The sequence below is a fragment of the Benincasa hispida genome, chromosome 2 (assembly GCF_009727055.1).
Source record: "Benincasa hispida cultivar B227 chromosome 2, ASM972705v1, whole genome shotgun sequence".
Taxonomy (NCBI): Eukaryota; Viridiplantae; Streptophyta; class Magnoliopsida; order Cucurbitales; family Cucurbitaceae; genus Benincasa; species Benincasa hispida.
Genome location: NC_052350.1, coordinates 20,939,970 through 20,966,147, shown reverse-complemented (window position 1 = coordinate 20,966,147; position 26,178 = coordinate 20,939,970). Strand labels below are relative to the sequence as shown.

Sequence of the window (26,178 nt, the reverse complement as noted above, 5' to 3'; positions counted from 1 at the left end):
TTTTGGGCAATGAACACTAATTAGGTCATTACATTCTGATAGAAATATGGTTAAATAAAATGAGAAACTAAAGCGAAACCAAAACTTTCTAGCCAATTCTTCTCCATAAATTTCATTTTCTTCTTTTCTTTTTTCTTCCTATTGTTGCTCTATATTTTTACTATCTCATGTATTTTTTTAGTTAAATCTCCCTCATCATCGTAACAGCCAATGAAATATCACCACATTTCTTCAACAGTTTCACTTTCATTTCCTCTAAATTTAGAGGATCATCAAAGAACAAATCTCTATTTTTCACTCGTTCTGGAAAAATGTTCAAGAAAAAAAATCATTTTATGACTTCTTTTTTGTTATATGTTTCATACTTTTCAACTACATACATACTTTTGTCTAAATATTCTTAATATTCATTTGATATGTGAATTCATTACGTATAAATATTGCATTTAATGTAGACAAAATAATATTTTTTTATATAATCAACCACCCTACAACATACTTTACAGTCATCAGTCTTATAATAATCGAAAGTATTTATCGAAGTTGATTATCGAAGATGATTTTTGGAGTTTGTAGCTAGAGGTGATTGTCAGAGCCTGAAGTTGGTCACATGAAGGTGTATTGGAGTTGATTGTCGAAATTTATCACCGAAGGTGGTTTTCAAATCCCAAAGTTGGTCAGACGAAAGTGGTCATCGAAGTTGATCATCGAATATGATTTTCGCTGAAAATTATAGTCGGAGGTGACTGTTGGAGCTCAAAGTTAGTCTCATGAAGATGGTATTAGAATTGGTTGTCGAACTTTATCGACGAAGATGGTTGTCGAAGCCTCGAGTTGGTAGTCGAAGTTGCTTGCTCAACGGTGATCATCGAAGATGATTTTCATCAGAATTTATAGTCAAAAGTGGTTGTCGGAACCTACAAAGGTGGTTGTCGGAGATAGAACCAATTGGTTGTCAGAGTTGGTAGTGCGAAGGTGGTCGTCAAAGTTGGATCACCAGAGGTGGTTGTCAGAGGCCAGAATTGGTTGTCAGAGTTGGTCACACGAATTTTGTCGAAGCTTGAAATTGGTTGCTGGAGCTGTCATCGGAGGTGGTTGTCGGAGTCCAGATTTTGTTGGCGGAATTGTCCTCGAAGGTGGTTGTCGAAACCCAAAATTAGTCGTCGGAGTTGCGATCGATGGTTGATGACTCCGGAGTTGGTTGCCGGAGTTTTCATCAAAGATCGTTGCCAGAGTCCGGAGTTAGTTCTCAAAATGTGACACTGATCGTGGAACCACTGAAAACATGGAAAGAAAGGAGAGTTGAGATGAATTGGTAAATTATACTAACTCAACTCCACCAACATTTAAAGTTTGTGGGCCAAACAATGAGTTGTATATTATATCAACTCAACTCATGTTGGTGAGCCAAACACTCCCTTAATGAGAATCATAAAGACCTTCTCTCTTGTCTTTTATCATTTTTTCCTTTTTTATTTTTTTATTTTTTTATTTTTTTATTTTTTTATTTTTTATTTTTTATTTTTGGTTATTGCAATGTTTGCCGAGAACGATATGAATATTCCGGGGCATAAGATGACAATCCAGAACAATTCCTTGAGGATAAATAACAACGTAGGTTTTAAATAAATTTGCTACATATTGATTTTACAGAGTCCTACATGAATAAGAAAGAAGGAACAGCCTACTTAAAGAGAGGGGAAAAAGACAAAAGCAAAAAAAAAAAAAAAACAAAACAAAACAAAAAGCAAAAAAAAAAATCTTAAAATTTCCTGCTTAATCCTTCACAATAGTGAAGCAGGTTGCTAACAATTTTGCCAAGTATCTAAAACATTATTACCATCTCTCATGACACAAATAATCAATCAAAGCCCTGTCTCACTAGTTATTATCAAAAGAATCTCATCCTAGCTAAGCTAAACTTAAACTACTGCACATACACAACATATTGTACATCTGTATACTTGATATTTAGCAGTCCCCAATCCAAGAATGATTGATCATTAACATTCCTATCAGAGTAAACTCTTTGAATGATGTTAAATGAGACCATATGGATTGGAAGTATGAACGGGCATACCCGGACCGTAGTGGTAGGCGTTGGTCCCATGAGGATTTCCAAAAGGATTTGACTGTTGTGGTGGAGGGGTCGTCATCATCATCTGCTGCTGCTGCTGCTGAAACATGAAAGCTTGCTGCTGGTTGGCCATAGCTGCCATTTGTACTGAATGAGGTGCAGCCACCGCAGTCGAGGCAAAAAAGGGATCGTGGATTGGCTGTTGTTGCATCATGGCACCATGCACTGGGACTGGCTCCCATGGATTGTAACTCACGTTCTGATTGTTTCTTCTGATTGCATCATCATATAAGCTGTCTAATGTAAGCAAGTCCAACCCTCCGGCCTTTGGAAATCAGTTCAAAGAAAATATTAGATCATAAAAAATTGGGCAAAGAGAGAATGGAACGTTGTTTAGAAGTCAGAGCAGTAGAAGATTAATGGTTTTCTGGACATATTTAGATGAAATGATAGAATGCAAGTCCAGAAATGTTACTGATTTACATCACTAGTATACACATCCAATATGCAGTCAAAATTTTATGTTTAGTGGATAAGATAAGTACCAATTTGCTTGTAGCAGCTACATTTTCGTTTGAGCTTGGTGCCATAACGAGTGCCAATTCCCAGCCTGTAGTTGCAGTACCATTAACTTGGCTTGGAGCAGTGGTGGTCTTTTGATCGGCTGAGATCACAAAAAGTAAAATTACATTCAGCTGACTCCACGTGTATACTAATTCCAATTACCATACACAAGCTTAAAATTTTAAAGTTCACCATTTCTTTACTGACTTTTAAATACAACTTCAAAAAATAATTGAAACATAATCACTTCAAATTTGGATTCTCCTGAACATATATGAATGGTTTTCTATTACTAATGAACTTTAAAGAAAATGCAGAACGAAAGAAGAGAACTACCAACTGGGACAATAGCCAACGCCAGAGAATTCTTCTCATCTAAATTGGAAGTAGTCTCGGGTACAGGATCGTTCAAACCCTAACCAAAAACAGATAATTATCTCAGACAATGTATTTCTAGAAAAATGATAATATAAATTCATTTTTTTGGGAAAAAAAATATATTTGTAATATGTATAGGTTAGTTTTATTTACTTAATAATGGATTAGTTTTATTTACTTAATAATGGACACTTTAGTGTTTGTTTATTTGAAATGTTAGTACGTCATAATCTACTAATATTGGGAGTAGATTAGCTAACAAAAGAAGCTTACCAACAAGTCAGGTTGTTCAGTCACGACTGGTTCTACTTTAACTGGTTCAGGTGGTGGGGGAGACGGGGCTGGTGGAGGTGCCACTGTTTGTTCCACTTGCACTGCTGGTTCCTTCTTGTACTCGATAGCCAAAACTTCTTTAGGGGCAGCCAGTTTATTATCAGCAACCTGCTTGTTTATTATGATGTAAGAAAAAGAGTTCAGGTGAATTTTAATAGAACATATTGGAATTAACTGATTATATGAGGGCGCAGAGAGCAAACAAAATGGGAAAGCAAAAAAAGGAGCAATGAATGAAAGACAAATAGTAAACAGGGGAACAAAAAAAAGGGGAGAGATAGAGACAAGCTGACCTGTTCCTTACGAACTGTTGAAACCCGTGGAGCTTCTCTTACATATTCTTCCATGGCTTGTAAAAATGATGCAGGGGGCTTCAAAATGGGCAAAGTAGACACAGAACTTAGTACTCTTATAGGGGAAAACATTGAAAAGACAGATAGCAGAGGGAGGAAAACATACCTGTTCAATCTTTATAAACTTCTCACCACGCGCAATATCAAGACTTTTACAAACTTCATAGAATTCGGAAAGCCTCTCTGCCTGCAAAAATGGAGAAAGTTATGCACCATGTCTATAAACTTTTATCTTGTGCACTACTATGGTTGATGAAAACGGCAAGCTCGGTGCCAGTACCTGCTGGCCAGCCCTCCTGTAAATATCCAGGGCTTTCATTGCATCTTGGCGTTGCATCTCAAAAAACTGAATATTTAGACCATGTTAGTTTCAGTTTTTGCATTTCAATCAATCTTATCAGACAATCAGATCAATTCTTACCTTGTCAACTAAATTGACTGTACCATCACTGATGGCCTGATAAATTTTGACGCTTTCAGAAACAACCTACAAAAAGGTAAAAGACATGAGAATGAGAAGGATCAACCCTGCAAACAAGTAAAGCTTTTTCAATGGGCATGCAAGATCATAAGAAGAGATTCCTACCAATGAAAGGGCCAGCTGAATTACAAAGTTATGAACTGCGGCTCCTTGTGGCTGCAGCGAAGTAAAAAATTGTTTAATAAATAATGAACTCCTGGAACTTTTTCTATTTAAAAATAAAAAACCACACATCATATTATTTTCAGTAATAAAAACCTACTCACTGGGAGATAATGACGTTTACCCAAATATAGGGTTATGAATTACCTGACAACCAAGTACCCGATACAGAAGCTCTTGTAATGCTGGCAACTGCTCAAGCAACTCAGCAGTGCCTAGATCTTTGGTTCTCTGCATCATTATCCATAAAATTATTAACTCAATGTAGCTGAAACATCATTCTCAATTATGAAACCCACACAGCAATAAGATGCAGCATATTGGTGACAGGCCTCTCGAGGAAACTTCCGACGCTCTATACTCTCTGAACTCAAGATGAGGTTCAAGCAAGCTTGGTCTCGTTATTTATCTTCTAGGGACTTGGGCTTTAAAAGGAACCATAAAGGAAAGGTTGCAGGTATGTCTCTCATTAGAAGCATCTGATCCTGTGGACAGGGAAACTGGGAGAGTTTGGAGCCATGATACTTCCAGTGCCTTTTCTTCTTTGTCCTCTTTGGTCAATCATACCATTTGACAAATCCAAAGCCATCCAAAGGATATTGAAAGATTTATTTGGAAATGAAGGTTTTGAAGGAAGTTAATTCCTTTCTCGGACTCTTTTCCATCACAAATCTATATCTTGGAGAGTATTTGTTTCAAAAAAAAGAAAGAAAAGGAAGAATTTCCTTAATCCCTTCTTTGTGCTTTCTATCTCACAAGGAACATGAAACCCTGGACCAACTTTCTTCCTTGTGCTCTTTTGCTACTACTTTGTTCACCTTCGTTTTCAAACAATGAATGGCTGTTGGTGCCACCATTGCAGTACTGGTGATTTTCTTATGCAAACTGCCCTTTTTCCGTCGGAGAGAGGAAGACCTTAAGGAGACTTGTGGTGGCAGCAGTTTTTTGGGCAAATTGGGTGGAGAGGCACAGGGATGCTTTTGAGGCAACATTTTCAACACCACAAGAGACTTTAAGAAAATCATTTTCTGGGTCTCCCTATGATATAATCTTTCTAAGGCTTTTCGTGATTAGTCATCTTTTAATAGGCAAGTACACGTGAAGAGTGCTTTGTGATTATTCATATAGGAGGTTCCCTCTTCCGCTTTTATATTATTCTTGAAGTAATAATATTTGTTTTTATTAAAAATTAAAAATAAGAAGAAAGAAGTCTTATATGTTTTTGATAAAAACGAGTTGGAGCATGTACCAACTGGGGAAGGAAGTAGAATTTTAATCTCCTAGAAAGAAAATTAAAAGATGAAATGAAAATAAAATTGATAGTTAACCAATTAAAGAAAGTATATCCTTACCGCACGATCTGTCTCAACATCATACTTCAGCACACGGAAACATTCCAACCTCTCCTCCAAAAACAAGGCATATGAACGTACCCAAGCAGAATAATCCCATGCTACATGCAGCACATGAAAAGTTTTAGATTGAGATTTTCATTCTTTTTAAATTATCTTTTTCAACTCTAGTGCCTTAGAGGATGTACCATTAGCACTGGAATCATCTTTAAAATGCGATAAATTAAGCATGTGGTTTCTTCTCCTGCCATAGTTAATGAGTTCTTCATGAAATGTGGGGTCCACTTCCCTCAAAGCACGATGGATAACAACCAAAGTTTTTAATGCAACCTACACAATGAAATCAGAATCCGTTAAACAAATTTAATAATCAAGCACTACAAATCTTAATTGGAGATGAAATCTAAACCCAAGCCATCTAAATTTGAAATATATAATGAACAAACTGTGGCCTGCAAATGTTACTTGTGTATCTTACATAAAGCAGTCTGATTAACACTATTCTAAATAACAGTTTCTATACTAATGTTACAGATTTGTTGGAGTTGCAAGATAAGTGATTATCAGCCCTAGTCAGAGGAACACTTTCTTGGTATTAACTAGACACCCTCAATTTCACGCCACAACAGATAGAGGTGCCTGTATTTATTTTACTTTCCCTAAGACTTTGCAAAGAGTGACAGAGTTGAAGTAATAGACTGCAATGTCAAATGTGACATTTACCAGCACTAGCATGCACAGTAATACAGCTGATGTAATCTCAAAAAGCTATAAAAAATTAAACATTCTAGTAGAACTTTGAAACAGGAAGATATATAATTCTTTTAATAGCAGTTGACTTGCAAAGAATGCAGATTTGTAATGCTTATGACGGGAAAACATGAAGACTTACTGCCCAATTATGTGTCTTAGATAATCTTCTTGCCAGAGCATGAATGCAATATGCAACATCAGCTCTAGGCCTCGTAGCTGAAATGGCTGCGAATATAGCTGCAAAGAAGTCCAAAACCATCTCTTATTGTAAGATTATGATTTCTATTATCGTATAACACCAGATAAAGAACCATATTGTCAAATAAAAATGTAAAGTTCAGATGAAGAAAGTGTGAAGACACATTCAATTGTACAAGAATATAACTATCTTGAGAAGGGCGTCAATGAACACACCTCGGATATGTTTTTCCTTAGCAGGACGTTCAACGTGATTTGTTGACTTAACTATAGCAATGTCTAACTCCTGAATTCAACACCACGCCAAGATCGTGAGATAGATCCTGGCTATTGAGAAAGCAATGAGAGTAGGACTTACAGTACCTTATAATCACTGTTAACTTTAGCTAATGAAACTGTGGTAGTATCCTTCAGGGCTCCCAGTGCTTTTCTAAAGCTGTTCTGTGTACCCCCACCTGACATTCTCTCTCCCTCGCTGTTAATAAACCTACAGCAAATTCAGTAATTTGATATGGTTCGCCTTGCGCAAACAAAAACTATACATATGCATTATGCATAAATCTTCATAAATAATTAACAGCACGATTCATCAATTGATCTGCCAATTCAAAGGCACCACTAAAGCAAATAGAAATCCGTCAGGGTAATAAAAAAAATCCGTCCATCAGCAATCTTTTCGCCGACACACAAAAAGTTAAAATTCCGGCAGGTAAAGCAAAATTTCAAAAAACCGAATTAAAAAAGTAAAAACTCAAATCTCAAAACAATTATTTCTAAAGATACAGCATGAATTCATCAAATAAATATACATTTACTGTCATAGAAGACACAGATTGAAACGTCAATAAGCTCAAAAGGGAAAGGTTGGAATCGAACTGAACGACATAGATTGCACTAAACCTAACCCAAAACTGTGCCGTAACAACGATATATTAGGAAAATCAAACATAAACTAGATTGAATAGAAAGATCTAATCAAGTAGAGTACGATTCAACGCAACACAAAACCGAATCCACAGTTGGAGCTGAGTTGAGAAACACAAAATCAGAAACAAATAAAAGATCAAAGAACTCGATATACCTCAAACTGAATCGAGAAAGAGAGAAGACGGGGACGATCGGAGGTTAGTCTGCAACCAAAGAAAAGTCGAAAATGTGAAGCTCTCTATATGGTGGTCGTCGGCGTGTTACAGAGCTTTAACCATTTTTTTTTAAGTATTAATTTTTTTTTATCTACTTTTTAAATTTAATAATTATATTTTTTTTTTCTTTAAATCTGTCTCTTATAATCTTTGCTGTCAGAAAAATACGGAATTGTAAGAATTTGTACGCCGAAGTTAAAATGGGAAAGATTCTTCTATTACGCGCTCTCTCTAGTTCTTGCATCCTATCTTGAGATCTTGCCACGTGTTGACAAAGGTGATGATCTGTCATCCACGACTTTAGAATAAAGATTAATAAAATATTTGACTTACTAGGACTAGTTGAATTTCCTTTTTAAGCTAATATGCTTATTAATATATGATGTTTGATATTTAATCATGGATGATTATACTAGTGGTCATTTCAAAAAGGGTTTTGATAGTTTTTTTTTCCTTAAAAAATAAAAAATGGTTTTAATACTAAGATCATAATTAAGGGTAATTGCAACAAATAATATTTTCAAGACAAATAATTAAATATATGACAATATTTTTAAAAAAATTGTAAATATAAAAAAATTTGATAGACTCTATGTTGATAGACTCCTATCAGCAATATAGTTTATCGTTGATAGACTACTATCAGTAATATAGTTCATCCTTGATAGACTCCTATAGCTTAATCTAAATTTTGATGTATCTACAATTTTTTTTACATATTGTATTGTATCTACTAATACTCTAAGCTTAATTACTATATTCGCAACTGCTATTGTAATTAGGTGTCAATCAAATACTTAAGTTCAAAACATTCTTTTAAATCGAAGATAATTCATTAAAACAATTGAATTTTCTTTAACAAAAATCACATAGATGTAGGGTCACAACTCTTGATCAATATAATTATTCAGGCTAAATAAAATCTTAAACACATCCCAACTAAGGATATCACATGAATTTGCTTGAAAGTCTACACGTTTCTAAACAAATAGTCAAAATATCGACTGTTAGGATGGCCTAACCGAGTTCATTCATATCTCTAAAGGCATAATAACCGCACCAAGCTTGCTAGTTGAAAACTCTACAGTCTTAGAGACTATACCTACGATGACATATTCGATATTGTACATATCTCAAACAAATGTCAAATAATGGATTCTATAAATAGTTTCATTTTCTCCACCTCAAAGGGTAAGCAATATTTTGAATGCTTCTCGAATTAAATATTTCTTATACTAATTTAAGCATTAGAGTGTATTCGATTCAATATCAAAAGGAGTTTCATTCATAAATAAGTGACTGAATAAACATCTACCTTCCTAATCTAAAGTATACAATATTATAATATTGATAGAAAATGAATAGCATAAAGAAATTAATGAATAATAGTTCAGGTTCAACAAAATATACTGAGTGATAGAATTGGATATTTAAACAAAATTTAAAACAAGATGCTAAATTGTTAAAACGTTAATTTATGTAAATGATGGGAATGGAATTCCAATGGCGGTGGGCCTGTACAGAAATGCTTAAAATGTACCGACAAAGCTTCGATCCATCGAACTAAGTTTTTGAAAGGAAAGTTTGCTTAAAAATTAGAGAAAACAAAAACAAAACTTAGCTAAAGACAGCACAGCCTTGAATTTGACTCATCACTCAACATTCTCATAGACCCTTTAAAGGATCCTAATATTATAATAATTATATGGTAAATACTATTTTAATTTTAAAACTCTCAATTAACTATCGTCAATATTATTACAAAGCTCTCATTTATTATCGTTATCATGTTTATTATTTTACATTTATCATTTTTTTATTATTTATTACGGTGTTTACTATTTCTTGATGACTAAAATAGTTTACATCTCAAACACATACTATTATAATTCAAACTAAAATAATCTACCTCAAACACAAACTATTATAACCCAATTATAATAAACTATGCCTATAATAACTAACTAACTTCTTTCCCCAAATGCTCTCTTAGATTATGGGATCTTAAAACCTTTTGAAAAATTATCAATATAAACCACATCATGTGATCAATTACCACTGTTTCATGGTTGGATGTATATGAAAGAAAAATTACAAAAATATGTCAATTTTATACCAACGATTATTCGAAAGCACATAAGTTTTCGTATGTATTTGCACGAGTATGAATTAAGGACTATTTTTTTTTGGGATAAATTAGGGTTTGTTTGATAGGCAATTTAAACTTTGTTCTATATTTTCGGTGTATCTAGATTTTAGATTTAAAAAATGTATAATTATGTAAAAAAGAAGTTTTTAATTAGAATATGTATTATGTGATGTATTATAAATTATATGATATTGCAAAGTCATAATTATTAAAAAATAATAATATAAAAATATTTATAAGTATTTTTTTTATNATGTGATGTATTATAAATTATATGATATTGCAAAGTCATAATTATTAAAAAATAATAATATAAAAATATTTATAAGTATTTTTTTTATATTCATAAGTGTGGGGATCAACTTACGTGCACCTCGACTAATTTCACGGGACAAATCGTCTGATCCTACAACCTTTGGGTGTCAAGAAAACTTATAAGATATTAAATCCTAGGTAGATAACCATCATGAATTAAACTCATGACCCCTTAATCCTTTGACATTTTTTTACTAAAAAAAAATGTTCATATGTTAATAAATATCATTAGTTTTATAGTTATAAATATATTATCAAATACATTTTAAAAATTTGTTTGTACTAAAATCTAATTTCTAAATTTACTATCAAACACAAATCTAAAAAATACAACATTATTTTTCACTCGTTTTCAAATTTCAGTTATCATTTTGCCTACCGAATAGTACTTATAATCGCAGTTTTGTGGTTAAAAAAAAAAAAAGAAGATGATGATGAATTTTATCTGTATAGATCTAAAAGTTAGATCTTTATTTTTATAATTTGATAAAATCTCATAAATAATGATCAAAATCCACTCACAATAGTTGCTAAGTAGTGTTAATGAGGTGTTCTTTTGTATTTTAGAAATTTGTTTAAAAAAAAAAAAGTGAGAAATTGAAACTTTAGTGCAACATCTTTACAAATTGGCAACTCATTTTTCATCCAATTGCTAAATGACCCACACAATCAGCTAAATACATAAAAGCCCCCATATTGACACATAAATATCTAATCAGACTCATACTTAATTTGTTAGTACCTTCTAACAATAGAGACTACTTACGAAGTTTAATTTTTAATTTTTAAAAACTAAAAGCTATATAAACTAAATTTTAATTTGCTAAATTTGTAATTTCACCTAATTTCTTTCTCAAACCAGAATGTAAACTGGGTAGGTGGGTCCTTTAGTTCATAATCAAATGTGCTGTAAATTATTAATGATTTTTTTGGCCATACAGTTATTGTCTTTTTTTTCTGGGCATCATCCAGATGCTTTGGACCAACAAGCAAGAAAGAGATGAGTTTTTTCCTCTTTTTTAATTTTAATATTAATAACATTATTATTATTATTATTATTATTATTATTATTATTATAATAATAATAATAATAAGAGTACTTTTGAATTATATATAAATAAATAAATAATGTAATATGCTGGCCTCCAGTTTGTGTTGGTGTTTTTATTTAGTTTATTAAAGGAGGGAATTGAAGGCTTTGGTGTAGGAATAAGATGGTCCTTAAAGACAGCTCATCCACCTCACACATTCAAACGTCGGTTCGAATATTATGTCAATCTCCAACAACACACCCACGCTTCAACTACAAATTACAAACCCCCCCACCGACAAATGCCTAATTTCACATTTTATTACAATTTTCCATTATTTAAATGCTCATGTTTATGACTACAATATTTACCTCTTTTTAACCAAATTCATATCTTATATTTTACTCGACTCAGAGAGTCTATTCTAACATTGAATTCTTCTTTTCTTTTTTTTTTTCTTTTTTTTTTTTAGAGAAAATAGCATAAAACACTACGTTGGTTTTTTTTCATTCTGATGTTTGTAATTTCTAAACGTTTATTTCAGTGACTTCTAAAAGTTTATTATCCTTGTACTCTCATATGGCTCATTTTGGTCTTTAAAGAAATCAAAATATTGACTTTTTAAAAGTACAAGGATTAAAATATATATTCAAAAAGTATGAGATCAAAATGAATCAAAATTAAAAATATAATGACTAAAACGATCATTTTGGAAGTCAAAATGAACCAAAACAAAATAAATAGTAAAATTAGTACTCTTGTAATAATGAGATTCCTTACAAATGATTTTGGATTCTCTCTCCTTTTTTTTCTTTACCAGAAATTTGATATATGTTAAAAATGTTGCAACTTTTAGCTTTTTTGAAAAGGAAAAGCATAGCATAAATTTGACTTGTCTTATTGTGTTTATATATTTTATGTGAATCTGAATTGAATATTGACTTGTTACTTTTATAAAAGTTCAAATTTCTTGGTACATTTGAAAATGCATATTTACAATATGTTATCCATGAAAAAAAATTTATTGCTAAGCTTCAGGCCTTCTTGATGTACCTGACTTGATAAATCGATTTGAATTTTTTAAGGCTAGGTTGGAAATCTTTAATGCACTGTTACTTTTGGTTAAACTAAAAGTGTCCAGATTATGATCCAGCTAATTTTAAATGATAAACAAGTTGACTTAAAAATTTTAAATCATTATAATTGAACTATAGTCTTCATACACCTAGCAATAAAGTCCTGTTTATTCAAAGATTTTTAACAAAACTTCATCCCCCTACCTTGGCTTTATTATTATTATTAAAAATATATATATATATATATTGAAATCAAAATTGAAACTATATGTTTTATTACCTTACAAGGGTAAAAATTACAAATGATAAAGAAAATGGAATGATTAAAGAATACATAAATTTCGCTCAAGGTGCCAAAGGAGGATGGCTTGGGCTTCATTACCTTTAAAACATTCTGTGCTGCAAAACCTCCGACTAAGTAACCTTTATGAGCGAAAACGGGACAGACCAATAGAGAAAAGGCTTCAAGATCTTTTAACTAGAGCAGTACCAAAATATGGGTGGTGATTGAACTCGAATGAAATCTTTAACGACGGATCAAGGCCCCCTACCTTGTGGATCAGGTTCAAGGCAACACTGTTGTGCTCTGCGACTTGCTCGATCCTTCGGAGTTCAACAAGCTTTTCGGGGTCGTTTGAGAAGCTACTCTTCAATTCCTTTGCAATCTTCTGGGCATCCTTAAAGCAATTATATGTAACCAGGTCCTATAGAACACAAAAGGGAGAGTTGAGTTTCTTACACATTAATGTACATGTTTTCATTTCTTTCATTAAGTTTAAAATACCCACAGAAATGCGAGCCAAGCAAGTTGATTGCTCGTATGAATCGAATGTAATGTTGTCGGGAATGCAAGCCTTTTGTAGAAGCTCAAAATGTTGAGAGAATCTCTGCAGAGGAATATGCAATTTGTAACTTGTACTAAATTTAATAAAATATTCAATCAGACCTTTGATTGAAAAGAACAGCAAAAATTTAGTTTTGATCAGTTAAAGGCTAAATATTTTATTAAATCCAGTCCCAAATCATTGGTACTTGAACTGGTGAAAGCTATTGATACTCTTCATTTAATCTTGAAAATGAAGATTTATATAAGAACGAAAGCTTGAAATTGAAGTTAAAATCGGCAAACAGTTTGAAGTCTTAACAATAAAGTTGAAGAAAAACCCTTACCTCATACTCGCTATTGAAGGGGCTTGGACTCTGTGCAATCATATGTTCGTTCCTCAAAGCAGCGAGCATCTGAAAGATTTGATTAAACTGATTTATTGCAGCACATTGAGCAACATTTCAATTTCCCATTTCTGGCTTTCATTTCTTACTATTTCTCTTATATAATCATTTATTATTTTTCTCCTTTATACTAAAAAGAAACAGAAGTTTACTTCATAATTATTTACTGTTCTCTAAAATATTTCTAGTAAAAATGAACTCCATTTGAAAATTCAATCATAAAAATAAGATCATCAAAATTTTGTCATTTTGAATTTGAAAAATGGCTACCAAATATATTTTTGCTCCTGAAAAGTAAGAGACCAGAAACAAAACATTATGTGAAAATACAGGCCCTAAAGAGTAACACAGGAATGCCAATTAAAATAGCAAGCCATATTTTTTTTTTTTGTATTTTCTATTGTCGACAGACAAACTTGTTTAAAAACATTCTGCAATGTTAAAGTAAAAAACAAAACAGATCATTATCAAATAACCCTAACTAAAACCTATTTTACAGCTACATAGATAAGAATAAGATCACTTGCAGCTGGAGAGTAGCCTCCAAGCCAAATCTCCTTAACAGTCAACAACTGGATAGAGAGTACAAAAGTACAAGTTACATGGCTCCGAAGAATTTTGGACACATAATTTGTGGATTGTTCTCAGGAGTCTTGACAAACTCCACCTTGACCCAACCAATAGGATCTACATTATATTGAACTATAGACCTAACCTAAAAATTTATTGGTTCTCTACGCCCACTCTATAATCAAAGTAATCTCAAGCACCTGCAAGAAATTGGAAGGACATTTTCCATGCTCACTGATGGAGAATATGGAATATTCCGAGATTGGTCAGAGTAAAATGAGCGAAATATTATTACCATTACTAGCCCTTCAGCTAGACATATTTGACACTGAAGAAATGACACTGCAGGTGGAATTTGGAAATCTTTCCCAATATCTTTTGAGGCTCCTTTTTTCTTTCCTTTTCGTTTACCTGCTTGAACATAAGATGGAAATAGATCAAATCAGAGCCATAATGTATGTAATTGAGATGGCTCAATGGCCCTATAACAGTACACAGGAAAAATCAACAAATGGCAGATTTAGTCCACATATTTTTTTCCAAACGTGTCCCTTAGAACGCTATAAATTTAATAGTAATTTTATCACTAGGATATTTCTTGGCATTAATTTAGATAAATTATGATAAATATCGTGCCTATCATATGGCAGCCAAGTTTGCACACTCACCAGTTCCATTGCTCATCAATGCTCTCAGATGTATTTTCTCCACGAGCTTGATTAAAACAACAGAAAGGTACCAATATACCATGCAGTACTCGCCGGGGGAGTACAGCTCTAATTCAAAACCTAAGACAAGGAACCGCGAAGAAATCCAATAAGTTTGCTCCTCTACCCAAATGAGGATGTGTTGGAAAATCTTCATCCATGCATTCTGCAATACCAAATATTTATCCTTCAACATGGTGTCCCTCAGTTAAAAATTCAAAGAGAACGGCGTTGAAGGGTCATTTGATTACTTGCACATAAACTTAGCATAAAATTGTGAAAAGTGAACAGCAGAAAATATGGCTAGGCTAGCAAAAAATTTAAAACTACGAGAGTTCAAAACAGAATGCACTTGAGAGCAAGAGAGGTTTTCATTGGGATCTATGTAAATATCAAGCTTTCACTTCAATAGATAAACTAACGGATCCGTTGCAACATCAATTATAGTACATTTATTTACAGAAGGCTATGCACAGCAAATGGCAATATTCTTCCCCGATGCTACCCACATGCTACAACTTTGCAAGGATTATTAGTAGGCTGACATTAGAGATATTAGAATACTAGGATGGCATATTCATCATTCGAGAGTTGGCTGGTGACAAGAAGTTATAAATGATGTATATGATAGACTCCCAATCAAGGTCTATACTCGAAGAAATAAGAAACATAAGAGAGGAGGGCAAAGTAGGCGAAATGATGTAATTAGTAGAGAATGAGAAAGTTGTTACGTTTGAGTGGGAATTTTGTGATTGTGTGGGCCCTTGAGGATAATTCTGTTAGCTGTGTTTTTCCCTTTTAAAGGAGGTAGGAGGTGTAGTTCTTTTTTATCTTTTGTCATATATGTTTTGTAGCTCACTGAACATTGAGAAGAAGAGGAAGATCTCGAGCTTCCTTGGCATTTTGCCAATATAATCGATATATAAACTTGAGTACTACTATCAGTGGGGTTGAAGGTGACAGAAATTGGAAAATAATCTTTGGGAGACTCCAACCCCTAGGAACTTGGAAGTGCTAGGGTATTGTATTTCTTTTATCATTTCAATGTTATCTTCAGGTTCTCATCAAACTTCTGGTATTGGTCTTTCGATGAAGCTAAAAATAGGACAGAGATATAGCTAACTCACACACAAATAATTGAAAGTAGAAACGTACCTCTCCATTTGATATGCTCAAGATTTCAGAGAAATCCTTTTTGAAAGCCATCTCCATCTGCCAAAACAACATTTATAGAACATCAGCCATTGTTAAAACTTAAGATACATCATGGGTGCTTTCAAGCTTCAAGGAGCAAGGTTTTATCAGATAAAAGCACTTCCAAATTTTTCATTTTATATAGCTGCGTATCACTTTTTCTTTTGAAATTGTAAAAACATTCCCCTGCACTTTTGCAAAAAGCATATTGTGAATATCCTTTAGAAGTTCTTGGAAAAGAAGTGTTTTCATTATATAACACTGATCCCTAAGGCATTACTGAACACATCCTTGGCCAATAATATGTAAGACATGAATTTGAAAATTTATCAGGCTAATAAAGTATAATTTTCAACTTTTATAATTTACAACATTGTTCAAACATAAATCTTTAGTTATCCCACACTCCTTTCCCAATAAAAAGGGTTCAATAGATTATGAATCCCTTAGAGCTGCTATAATTATAAATGATTAACACTATTAAGAAACTCGTATGAAAGCAAAACCAACAGAGGAGAAGTTTCAAAACTTAAAAGGAGAAATGAACAAACCTGCATGTAGATTACACGCCAGTCCTGTAATATCTTGCCAAGCTTGCGTCTTTGCCATGCAGAATTTGTGCAAAGTACCTTGAGCAAATTTAACACTAACTGCATTTGCAGTTGATACACGACACTTCAGAAAAGCATTATCCAAGAAATTAGAACAGTGCAGCCGCAGTTCTCACCATAAGGTAAACATCATTCCATACACAAGTTGCATCTTAAAAACCATAAATTATGACAATGGAGAAAAATATATGATGGAGCTATAACATTTAGCCACTCAAAAGTGTTGGAACTGAACCGGCATTTAAAACAGCTAATGGGACATTAAGTTTAGACAAAAAAAACAAAAAAACAAAAAACATAGTAATTGTCATCCAAACCTGTCCTAGTTGTACAATGTATTGGTTCTTCTGATTTTCATGGTTTTTGGCCGATTCTGGCAATCCTGCAGCTTTGGTGATCACTGCATATAAAGGATCCTTCCCATAGAGCTTTCCATCTTGAACCAGAAGGAACTGATCAAGAACTTTTGTAGTTGAGAATTTAGAAATAATACACGTATTAGCAAGAAACCTTAAATTAGTATAGTTATTTCTTTGAAGCTTAGAATAGTTTTTAAGTAATGCAAGAGAAATCTCATTAACAAAAACTGAAAGCTCTGAAAGTCATGGACAGGCCTTCCACACCATCCCCCAGCCTACAAAAATTAATTATTTGCTCCAACCAAATTGAGTTGCAAGATTATGCATAGGGTTCAAAAGGACGATCTAATGGGAAACACTTTAGTCAACTAAAATGTGGGAAAAGGGCTACAAGAAAAATGCAACAAGCTCATAGTTATGAAGGGGAAATACTTTCCACTAGTGGTTCTCTGAGATGGCTGAGGCAAGTTAAAAGACTGGACAATTTCAGTTCACCCAACAGTGCACAATTGATATTTCAAGCATATGCATAGCTTTCTGATTATCACTACTTGATATCAAGCTAAAAAGTCAAAAACAATTAAAATCATCTTGTCCATTACAAGACCTCGTGTGTTTGTCAGAAGAACAAGAAAGGTTATATTTCAATAATTCCAAATCAATATCAAGCCTATTATTGTGATGAATTTAGGTAACCTAGCAGCAACACTGTTACTGTTAAAGCTTTTTGCAGTAATTTTTTTTTCCCATCTTTCAAACAATACAGTTCTTTCCAACAGCCCATTGGATCATAACAGCAAAATTACCAAAGAAACAAGATAAATAATTATCATTCATTAATAATAGTCTCCCCTAAATCCCTCTTGAATTCTTCGAGGGAAAAGGGTACATAATCATCAATTATGAACTATGCAATAGAGGAATAGAGAAGAACCAAATGTTACAAACCTGAAGGAGGGATCGAGCAACCAAATCAGGATGACTTTTCTGGAACTGAACCACAAAGCGGAAAACACCTTCCAGAAATGGGTCCAGTGAATACGAACATATATTATCAAGGTCATGAAGCAGTTTCACAAAATAATCTAATGCCTGCTAGGAAACTACACCATGTCATATGATAAACGGTTATGGTTAAGTCTACATTATAGGTCCAATTTTCTCACCTTTTTCCAACTTAGTAGTTTGATTGCACGTGGTGGAGTAGGGGCAGACAATCTACAATTCAAACTAGAATCAAATCCTAGTGGTTGACGACCTGAAGCAGTTGTCATATCCTCCAAATCATCTTTGCTAATTCCAAAACTATTATTGCTAAGAAAAGTGGATGAATTGCGGATCAAGTCTAGCTCCAACAAACAGGAAGCTATATGTTTTCTTGCCAACTCTAAACCCCTGCCCTGAGGCCGCCTCATACATGCAAGGACATGGTAAAAATGCTGAAAGAAAAGCAAAGAGGTTAAAATAGAGCAGATTATACAATATAAATAGTACAAACTAAATGCAGACATTTAGAGCTAAAGTGATGACTTAAGATAAAAGGAGACAAACTTTCGTAATAAACAAGACTAAGAAATGACTTCTATCTCAATAGTTTCGAAGGGAAGCAAGATCGTATAAAGTAGGAGAAAAGGAGAACAGACGATCAACAACATGTCGCTAATAAGGAAGGAACTGAGCATATTTAAAAGCTTGCACATATTCTTCTGCAACAGTATGCATGTGTATAAGAAATTTCATAAAGGAACTTTCATAATAAGAAATTCCTACTGCATATGGACTGCACTCGTTTATCCCCAACCCCTTCCCCCTTTCCCAGAAAACCTGAACTGGACCATGAACACAATGCAATAATGGCATGTAAACGAGGTGAAGATGAATGGGGAGAAGACCAGTTGACAAGTAGAGAAGAGCTAATACAAATGACTTCTTGCAAAGCATTCAGTCACCCGAATTAGTGCATCATAAATATGATAGCCATGAAATAGGTTCACTTCAAACAAAATAGGTTCTTGTGGCTCCCTGGGGTGCTTCTTGTGGCTCAATGGGTGTGCACTCTATTATGGGATACTTGGGGGGAGAGAAATAACAGAGTATTTAGGGGGTGTGGAAAGGGATCCTAGTGATCTCCTGTATTTGGTGAAGTTTCATGTTTCTCTTTGGATTTCGCATTTGAAGACCTTTTGTAATTATCCGCTAGGCAACATTATTCTTAATGGGAGTCCCTATCTCTAAAGAAGCATTATGTGGACTGGTTATTTTGTATGCCCTTGTATTCTTTTATTCTTTCTCAACGAAAGTAGTTGTTTTTAGAATAACAATAATAATAGGTTCAAACAAAATAGCTTGAAAATGAAGTGTACACCACCGGGAAGATATAGTACATTTCATAAATTATCTTCAATTACACAAAATGTAACACTAAATGACAGATTGTCATGAAATAGCACTGGGTTGGAAGTTCTGCAACTGCTTTGCTCCTCCATTTTAGGGGTCCACTCATTCCTAAGGCCCTCTAGGTTGTTATTTTAAATTTAGTCTTTCTTATGATATTATCCGTTTCCCATAAAAATGATGATGATGATGATGATTTGCAGTCCTATATCCTTGCCTGATGTTCTTGCTTTCTTTCTTTCTTTTACAGAAAACATGAGTTCCTGTTATTCATCTACATCTTTCTATATTCCTTTTGTAAAGGTCTTAGTCTTAGAAGTTCATTGACTTTCCTACTCTACCAGATTTACATGCATTAGATACCCATATTAGCCTATGTAATAGACAATATTAACTTGTGAAATAAAAATCACCAACTTGACAAGATACACAAGGGTTCGATTCAATCAAAATACTATTATAGGTGGTCAATATACTTGCTGATAAAGAAATCTTGAAGACGAACATCATATATTAACAGCTCAAAAGCCAACCTGATACTTAAGCACGCATTAATTAAGGTTACGTGTAAGATAGCAATCCAAAGAAAAAGTAACCAATAGGATACACTGGCTAAGACCTTACGGAAGCGCAGTCGACATAAGAGAGCCCTACAGTAGTGCTCTTCCAGATCGAAAGTACTTTGTAACGGCTCTAGATCTGTAAGAAAAGGGCAAGTTCAAAAAGAATATTTGAGATCCCTAAATTAACAAGCAGATGAAGTTCCATAGAAATGAGAAAAATAGAAATAATGAAGACATGAAGCTTGAAATGATAGGGGGAGATTTAACCACCATGGATTGGCAAGCATAATGGTCAATTGAAAAAGTGAAAGCACTTTGGAGAAATGTGTTCAAACCCATAGTTAATGTTCATGGGAAAATATGATAAACTTTCTAGAAAGATATTTCTGTTGGCACATAAACACGTAGATCAGGTCTATATAACAAAATATAGCACTTTGACTTTTAAATAAAGTAAACTATTAGGCATGGAATGAGGGAATGAGGGAATGAGCAGATTGCCTTCTGGTGCTCTATTTTTCAGTAATGGGGATTTACAAGCCCGCAATTGGCGGCAAATTGTTTCTTCAACAGCATTTAGCATTGATAAGCATTTGTCATCTCCATCCCCACTCAAAGGAAGACCATATGCCATTATGAAAAGATCCTCTTCCTGAAAGAAAAAAAAGGTGAGATGATGATTATAGGCAATTTGGGGAAATAGCAAGCGATGATACTTCACACTTAGAAAGATAAAGGCATTCCATAAAGTATCTTCAATTTATTGCACTAATTTCTCAATTCTTCTTTATTTAGTAAACCCACCCACGTATTATTACGACATAAAATAAATATTTAACGAAAATACAAATCCTTTAAGAACAATCCATTGAGACCTCAAACTGAAAGGAAGAAAAGTAGAGTCGAAGAGTTGTTTGAATACTTTACTTCATGTGTTCGTGCATCTGAAACAACTGCAATAACTGCCTTGCAAGTTGCACGAATGACACTGCAATAGGAATGCAATAATGCATGTGAACTTGTTCTATCAGGCCTCAAAAGATAAATGCATGAGAAGACAGTCTGTGCCAATGAGTGACCCTTGTGCCATGTTGCCTGTCGTGCAAGGTCACACCTTAGTTAATCATTAATGGAGGGGCCTAAAAAGTATAAAATTAAATAGAAGATACAATTAAATGTCATAAGAGTATAAGACCCTATAAGAAGTAAGCATATAAGTCGGGTCTTATATGCATGAATCTTATGCAAATATTTTGTGCCTTACATCTTGGATGTACTTCACTTCTATTGGTTGGTAAAAGTGTATACTTGGAACATGACCACACTCCTCAACCATTAAACATAGCCTCAATAGTAGCGAGGAACCTTAGGGAGTGTATCAAATAAAATTTCCATTATACATAGCATCATATTATCTCCATTAAACATGGCATCAACAGGCGAAGGGCCTTATATTTACTTGCCATCTACTATCTTATTTCCATTATCTATATTCAAGAAAATTTTCACTTCAAACTCAGAGACACAGTAATTGCAAATATCACCCATAAAATTCATTATCCACAAAAAAAGTAAAATAATGATGATAATAATAGTAATAAATACACTTTTATTGGGGAAAAAAGTATGGTTCTCTCTCCAACCTCACATTCTTCTTTCAGGCATCAAGAGGTAGACAGAAGTTAGTAATTTTTTTCTTTTTAAAGAGAGAAACATCTCAAAAGCATCCTGCATAATATGCCAAAATTGAGAGGTGAAAGGGCAATGCATAAACAAGTGAGCAGGGGACTCAGAGTGACTTTGACAACATACCAAGATGGAGAGATTAGATATAAAAGGCATATAATGTTGAAGACGATCAGCAGTATTGACCACACCCAGGCTAAGTTCCCTTAAGAAAATTTTTATTTTCTTAGGATAATGATCTTTCCAGATAGAAGAATATAGATCCTTTGCAGGAGGATCTGCAATGTTAATCAAATCATCCATAAGAGATTCAAAAAAAAGATGAGGAAGGGTCGATAGTCCATTTTCAAGAATCCGGTGAAACACGAAATCCGACCAAGAACAACATCTGGGATAAGGAAGCCCACTCTAAAGTCCCAAGATCAGTAAGATTCCTACAAAGATGTAAATCCCAAGCCTCCAAGTCCGCAATCCAAACATCAGCCACCTTAATATCAGGGAAACAAGCAAGATGAAATAATATGGGGAAAAACACCGAGAGGGCACCACAATTTAAAGGGTCCTTCCAAAGAGAAATTGAGGAACCTGTACCTAGGCAACATTGTGTACGAGATTCAACAAGAGTAATGGTCTGACAAATAAACCGCCTAGGTGATTTCGAAGGACTGTGAATAATACTTGGCCAAATACAACTAGGAGGTAATACTTTGCCACAATAAGCTTCCTCCACTTAGCATTATGTTCATGTAAAAACCGCCAAATCCACTTGGCCAGAAGAGCTGAATTCCAGTGACGGAAATTCGGCCACCCATTAACTTAGGATGTTGGATAGTCTCCCAATTCACATTATGCATCCCACCATCGCCACCTTCCCAAAAGAAGTCCCGAATCAATTTGTCCAAGCAATTTATAACCTTAGTTGGAGCTCCAAATAAGGATAAATAACATGTAGGCAAACTAGACAATGTGGCCCGAATAAGAGTATGCCTTCCACCCTTTGATATGAATGCATACTTCCAGTTATGGAGCTTTTATTGCATTCTCTCAACAATAGGATTCCAGAATTGAGATGAAAGAGGAATTCCTCCCAGAGGCAGACCCAGATAGGTGGCAGGCCAATGACCTTGCTTACACCCAAATGAAGTCACTATCCAATCAATATCAGCATCAGAAACATTTATTCCTAACAATTCACTTTTGGATAAATTAATAGACAGCCCAGATGCAAATTAAAAAATATGAATAATCTCAAAAAGGTGCTGCAAAGCAGTTCTATCAGCTGTAGAGAAAAGCAAAGAATCATCCGCAAACTGTAAATGACTCAAGACAAAGGAGGAGTTACCATTACCAATAGGGTGAAAAGCGATGAGACCCTTTGATAAGCTATGATCCAGCGAACAGCTCAAACAATCCCCAACTAAGATAAATAAAAAAATGAGCCAACCCCTGAATCCAAGATCGCCAGATGGGTCTAAAACCCTTAGCTTTAGGGACCAAAGGGTAGTCATTCCGTTAGATGGAGAGTGGTCCTTCTCCCTCGTATGAATGAACGTTTACACACTGGGAATATGGAAATACGAAACAGAAAAACATTGTTCTTCATTGCATAGGTTAAGGATGTTTCCTTGGAAACCTAATTCTCTTTGGTATAAAGTGATTGCTAGCAAAAAATGGGACAGACTTCATTGGAAAATTCACACAAGGACATTCACACTGCTATTCTTCCAACAAGTTCATGGTCTCACATTGCTAAGCTTGTTCCAGCGTTTGATCCTCTCTAAGTTCCTACAGTGTAGCGCTAGTGGTGCTTCAATCAAATTTTAGAGTAAGGGGCTGACTTGAGGAGCTGCAGCCCAAGACTTGTGGCCTACAGGATGGGAGCTATCTTTGTTGGAAGTTGCATTTGAGAGGAAGAGTGAAAGATGGAGAGGGTTTTTTTTTTTTTTTTTTGGTAAACAGAAATACTCTTCATTTACTTAATGAGAAGTACATCAAAATGATAACCCAAATGGCTCAATACAAATAATCCTGTTTAAAGAAGTCAGCGTCACTAGTATGCTTTTCCCAAACAGTGTGTTTTATGTAGAAAGAAGGAAATAACCTGTCAAATACAAATTAGAACAATTTTCATAACAATCATCAGAGTAGAGAACCACACTCGTCTCCAAGATTAAAAACAATAAAGATAATAATTTTAAAAAAATAATAAAGAGAGAGGGCGGGAAGGCATACTCCCTGGAGTCTCTTCATATGTACAAGAATTCTTATAGGGACGTCAGGCACTGGATGCACAATTCTCAAAACAACCAAGGCAATCTAATGCAATAAATTGTAAAATAATATCTCTATTTCGAATTAAAAATTAGTTATAATAAGCATATTGAAAAAAGGAATACCTCACAAGATAGGAGATGGTCCATGATATCAATAGTGCACTGAACATCAACCGTTCTATCAAAGCTCAGAGGAATTGGAGCAGCACCATTCTCAATAGCTTCGTCAACAGAATAGTACTTACATATCATACCCGAATCCATTTTTGGATCCATTATCTACTAAAAAGGAAAATTCAAAACAATCAGCAAGACGTGGGTATAGTGGGAGAAAAAGTAAAGCAGGAGAAATAGTATAAAATGAAAATAGCTCCACAATCCCAAAAGGCAACTTGTTGGAAGTAGGGGACTCCAAGCATGCACCACCAATACAAGGGGTTTGAACTTGAGGATTTCCTAATATCTAGGTAATGTAGCCTAGGAGATAAAAGAAGAGAAATCTCCAATAATAAAATCAAAGTCTTTATTATGAATCGAAAGTTGTCAATACAAGAAGATAATCTCTCTGTTTATGAGAATTAGAAAGCAAACTAATCCTAATTCTAATTAATTAAAGAAACTAATCATAATCCTAATTAGTCAAAGAAACTAATCCTAATCCTGATAAACCAAGGAAACTAATCCTAATTCTGATCAATCATGGAAACTAATCCCAATCCTAATCAATTAAGGATTTGACCATAATACCCTAACTTATCCTGATCCTAGTACATCATTCTATCTCTCCAAAAAAAAAAAAAAAAAAAAAACAAAACAAAACTCATCCTCGAGTTTAAAACAAAAATGAAGATAAATTTTTTTAAAAAAAAAATAAGCCACTCGAACGGACGCATCTTTGAATACCGGGCACCAATAACAACCAATTTTCACGAGTCATGTCAATATATCAAATATTTGATATTTGAAAGGGAAAATTATTTTCATCAACACTATCATCAATGAACCCAAGAATTAAGTTGCTTAAAAAATCATTTGTTAAATCCTTTGTTAAAATATATGCAAACTCCTCAAGGAATGAAAGAAAAAGATTTTCAATTTTCTTCGAATTAGGCTGCCCATGAGTATCTTTTTCTTCCACACTTAAAGAATTCACATCCTCCCAATATTTCCTCTAATATAACCTTGATCTTAGTTGTTCTTTAACAATTCTTGATAAATCTTGGACATTTTTTACATACCATAGGTGTTGTTGATTCTCTTATTGTCTTTCTTGGGGGTCAAGGCTAATTTCTGCTCTATTCTCTTGCAGTGGAGGTAATTGTGGTTGGTTGTGTGGCTCAGTTAATTGATCTGACTAAATGGACACATTCTTTGCAATGGCTTCATCTTCTTCAACACCTTCGTTGATTTCATCGATTAATACTTAATAGTTCCTCATCATCTAGTTCAAATTGAGCAACCTTCGTGTTAGTCCCATTGTTTTTTTCTTCTTCCAACGCTAGCTCCTCTTCGATCTTTCTACGTTTCATATTCAACTCATCTTCAATTGATTTTTTTTCTTTTCTTCTACTTCGTTCATTTTTTGCACAATTTCACGACCCATTTGGATGAGTTCTTGATCTTTTTGAGGGACTAAATGTGATTCTTTATGGTTTCTTAAAAAATCTTGAAGATTATAATTATGCCTTTCTTGAATTTTTTCCAAAAGAACCCAAATTTCATTCGTTCTCTTTCGAAAGTCCTCTTGATAAATGTATTTATTTGAATATTTATGTTTTCTTGAAAATATTTCAACCTCTAAATCTGTGCTGGAATAATTCATGGGAGTTCTTTGGTGTTGGTGATAATAATTTCTTTCACACTCTGAATCATTTTCTGAATCGTCTAACTCCCAATTCTTACGTCGATTTCTTGAGAAACCAATTTGATTGGATCGTCGGCTCTTTGTTGATAATGTCGTCTTGTTATTCCGTTCCAAACTGCATCAGAATCTTCATCGAAATCGCTAGAATCACTCTAATCAAATTTCAAATGTGGATAATGATGGATTCTTTGAGAAAATTGAGTACAGACAAAATTATTATGTTGGAATTCTTCTTCTGAATCACTTGAATCAGAATTCTAACATTGCTTTTGGGAGGAAATTTGATTTTCTTGCCTATACCAACTGCTATATTTTTTCTTTGTCGTCTTCCTTGATCGGTAATAGTCCATTCTTGCAAAATCT

At 34.0% G+C, this 26,178-nt stretch overlaps 2 protein-coding genes across 8 annotated transcripts in view; both read right to left on the bottom strand.

Annotated features, from left to right (window-relative positions):
- Positions 1–1,599: 1,599 nt before the first annotated feature.
- LOC120071370 (putative clathrin assembly protein At5g35200) lies at positions 1,600–7,888 on the bottom strand. 3 transcript variants are annotated; one of them, XM_039023615.1, is made up of 16 exons: positions 7,733–7,888; positions 7,015–7,126; positions 6,868–6,937; positions 6,593–6,690; positions 5,889–6,030; positions 5,701–5,801; positions 4,496–4,579; positions 4,292–4,342; positions 4,127–4,192; positions 3,986–4,051; positions 3,812–3,892; positions 3,646–3,723; positions 3,293–3,463; positions 2,978–3,056; positions 2,623–2,741; positions 1,600–2,402 (listed from the first exon to the last, which is right to left on the bottom strand). In XM_039023615.1, exons 2-16 carry the CDS (start codon positions 7,111–7,113, stop codon positions 2,040–2,042), a joined length of 1,668 nt encoding a protein of 555 aa, XP_038879543.1. In that variant the 5' UTR covers positions 7,114–7,126; positions 7,733–7,888; the 3' UTR covers positions 1,600–2,039. The 3 variants fall into 3 exon arrangements, with proteins under 3 accessions (XP_038879543.1, XP_038879541.1, XP_038879544.1); XM_039023613.1 differs by having other exon boundaries at positions 7,015–7,138; positions 7,733–7,885; XM_039023616.1 differs by having other exon boundaries at positions 3,293–3,460; positions 7,015–7,138; positions 7,733–7,885.
- A 4,722-nt stretch (positions 7,889–12,610) lies between these two features.
- Positions 12,611–26,178, bottom strand: part of LOC120070623 (N-alpha-acetyltransferase 35, NatC auxiliary subunit) — a 15,831-nt gene continuing 2,263 nt past the window's right edge. The window contains exons 3-16 of one of the 5 annotated variants that reach the window (XM_039022437.1): positions 24,075–24,230; positions 20,920–21,087; positions 20,494–20,644; positions 20,049–20,128; positions 18,202–18,474; positions 17,984–18,127; positions 16,994–17,128; positions 16,617–16,715; positions 16,027–16,083; positions 14,833–15,037; positions 14,460–14,575; positions 13,535–13,603; positions 13,153–13,251; positions 12,611–13,068 (exon numbers count right to left, since the gene is read on the bottom strand). In XM_039022437.1, coding sequence (XP_038878365.1) covers positions 12,829–13,068; positions 13,153–13,251; positions 13,535–13,603; positions 14,460–14,575; positions 14,833–15,037; positions 16,027–16,083; positions 16,617–16,715; positions 16,994–17,128; positions 17,984–18,127; positions 18,202–18,474; positions 20,049–20,128; positions 20,494–20,644; positions 20,920–21,087; positions 24,075–24,230 — 1,992 coding nt within the window. In that variant the 3' untranslated portion in view covers positions 12,611–12,828. Of the gene's footprint in view, positions 13,069–13,152; positions 13,252–13,534; positions 13,604–14,459; positions 14,576–14,832; positions 15,038–16,026; positions 16,084–16,616; positions 16,716–16,993; positions 17,129–17,983; positions 18,128–18,201; positions 18,475–20,048; positions 20,129–20,493; positions 20,645–20,919; positions 21,088–24,074; positions 24,234–26,178 lie in introns of all 5 variants that reach the window. The other 4 variants (XM_039022439.1, XM_039022440.1, XM_039022441.1 and 1 more) reach the window with 4 other exon arrangements.

What these genes read in the sequence shown, in the direction of transcription:
- LOC120071370 (XM_039023615.1), bottom strand. Translation starts at nt 7,113, where the DNA reads ATGTCAGGTGGGGGTACACAGAACAGCTTTAGAAAAGCACTGGGAGCC. An exon ending in TAAGGAAAAACATATCCGAG is followed by an intron (nt 6,691 to 6,867) that starts GTGTGTTCATTG and finishes ACTTCTTTGCAG; the next exon opens with CTATATTCGCAGCCATTTCA. An exon ending in TAGCTGCTACAAGCAAATTG is followed by an intron (nt 2,403 to 2,622) that starts GTACTTATCTTA and finishes TGATTTCCAAAG; the next exon opens with GCCGGAGGGTTGGACTTGCT.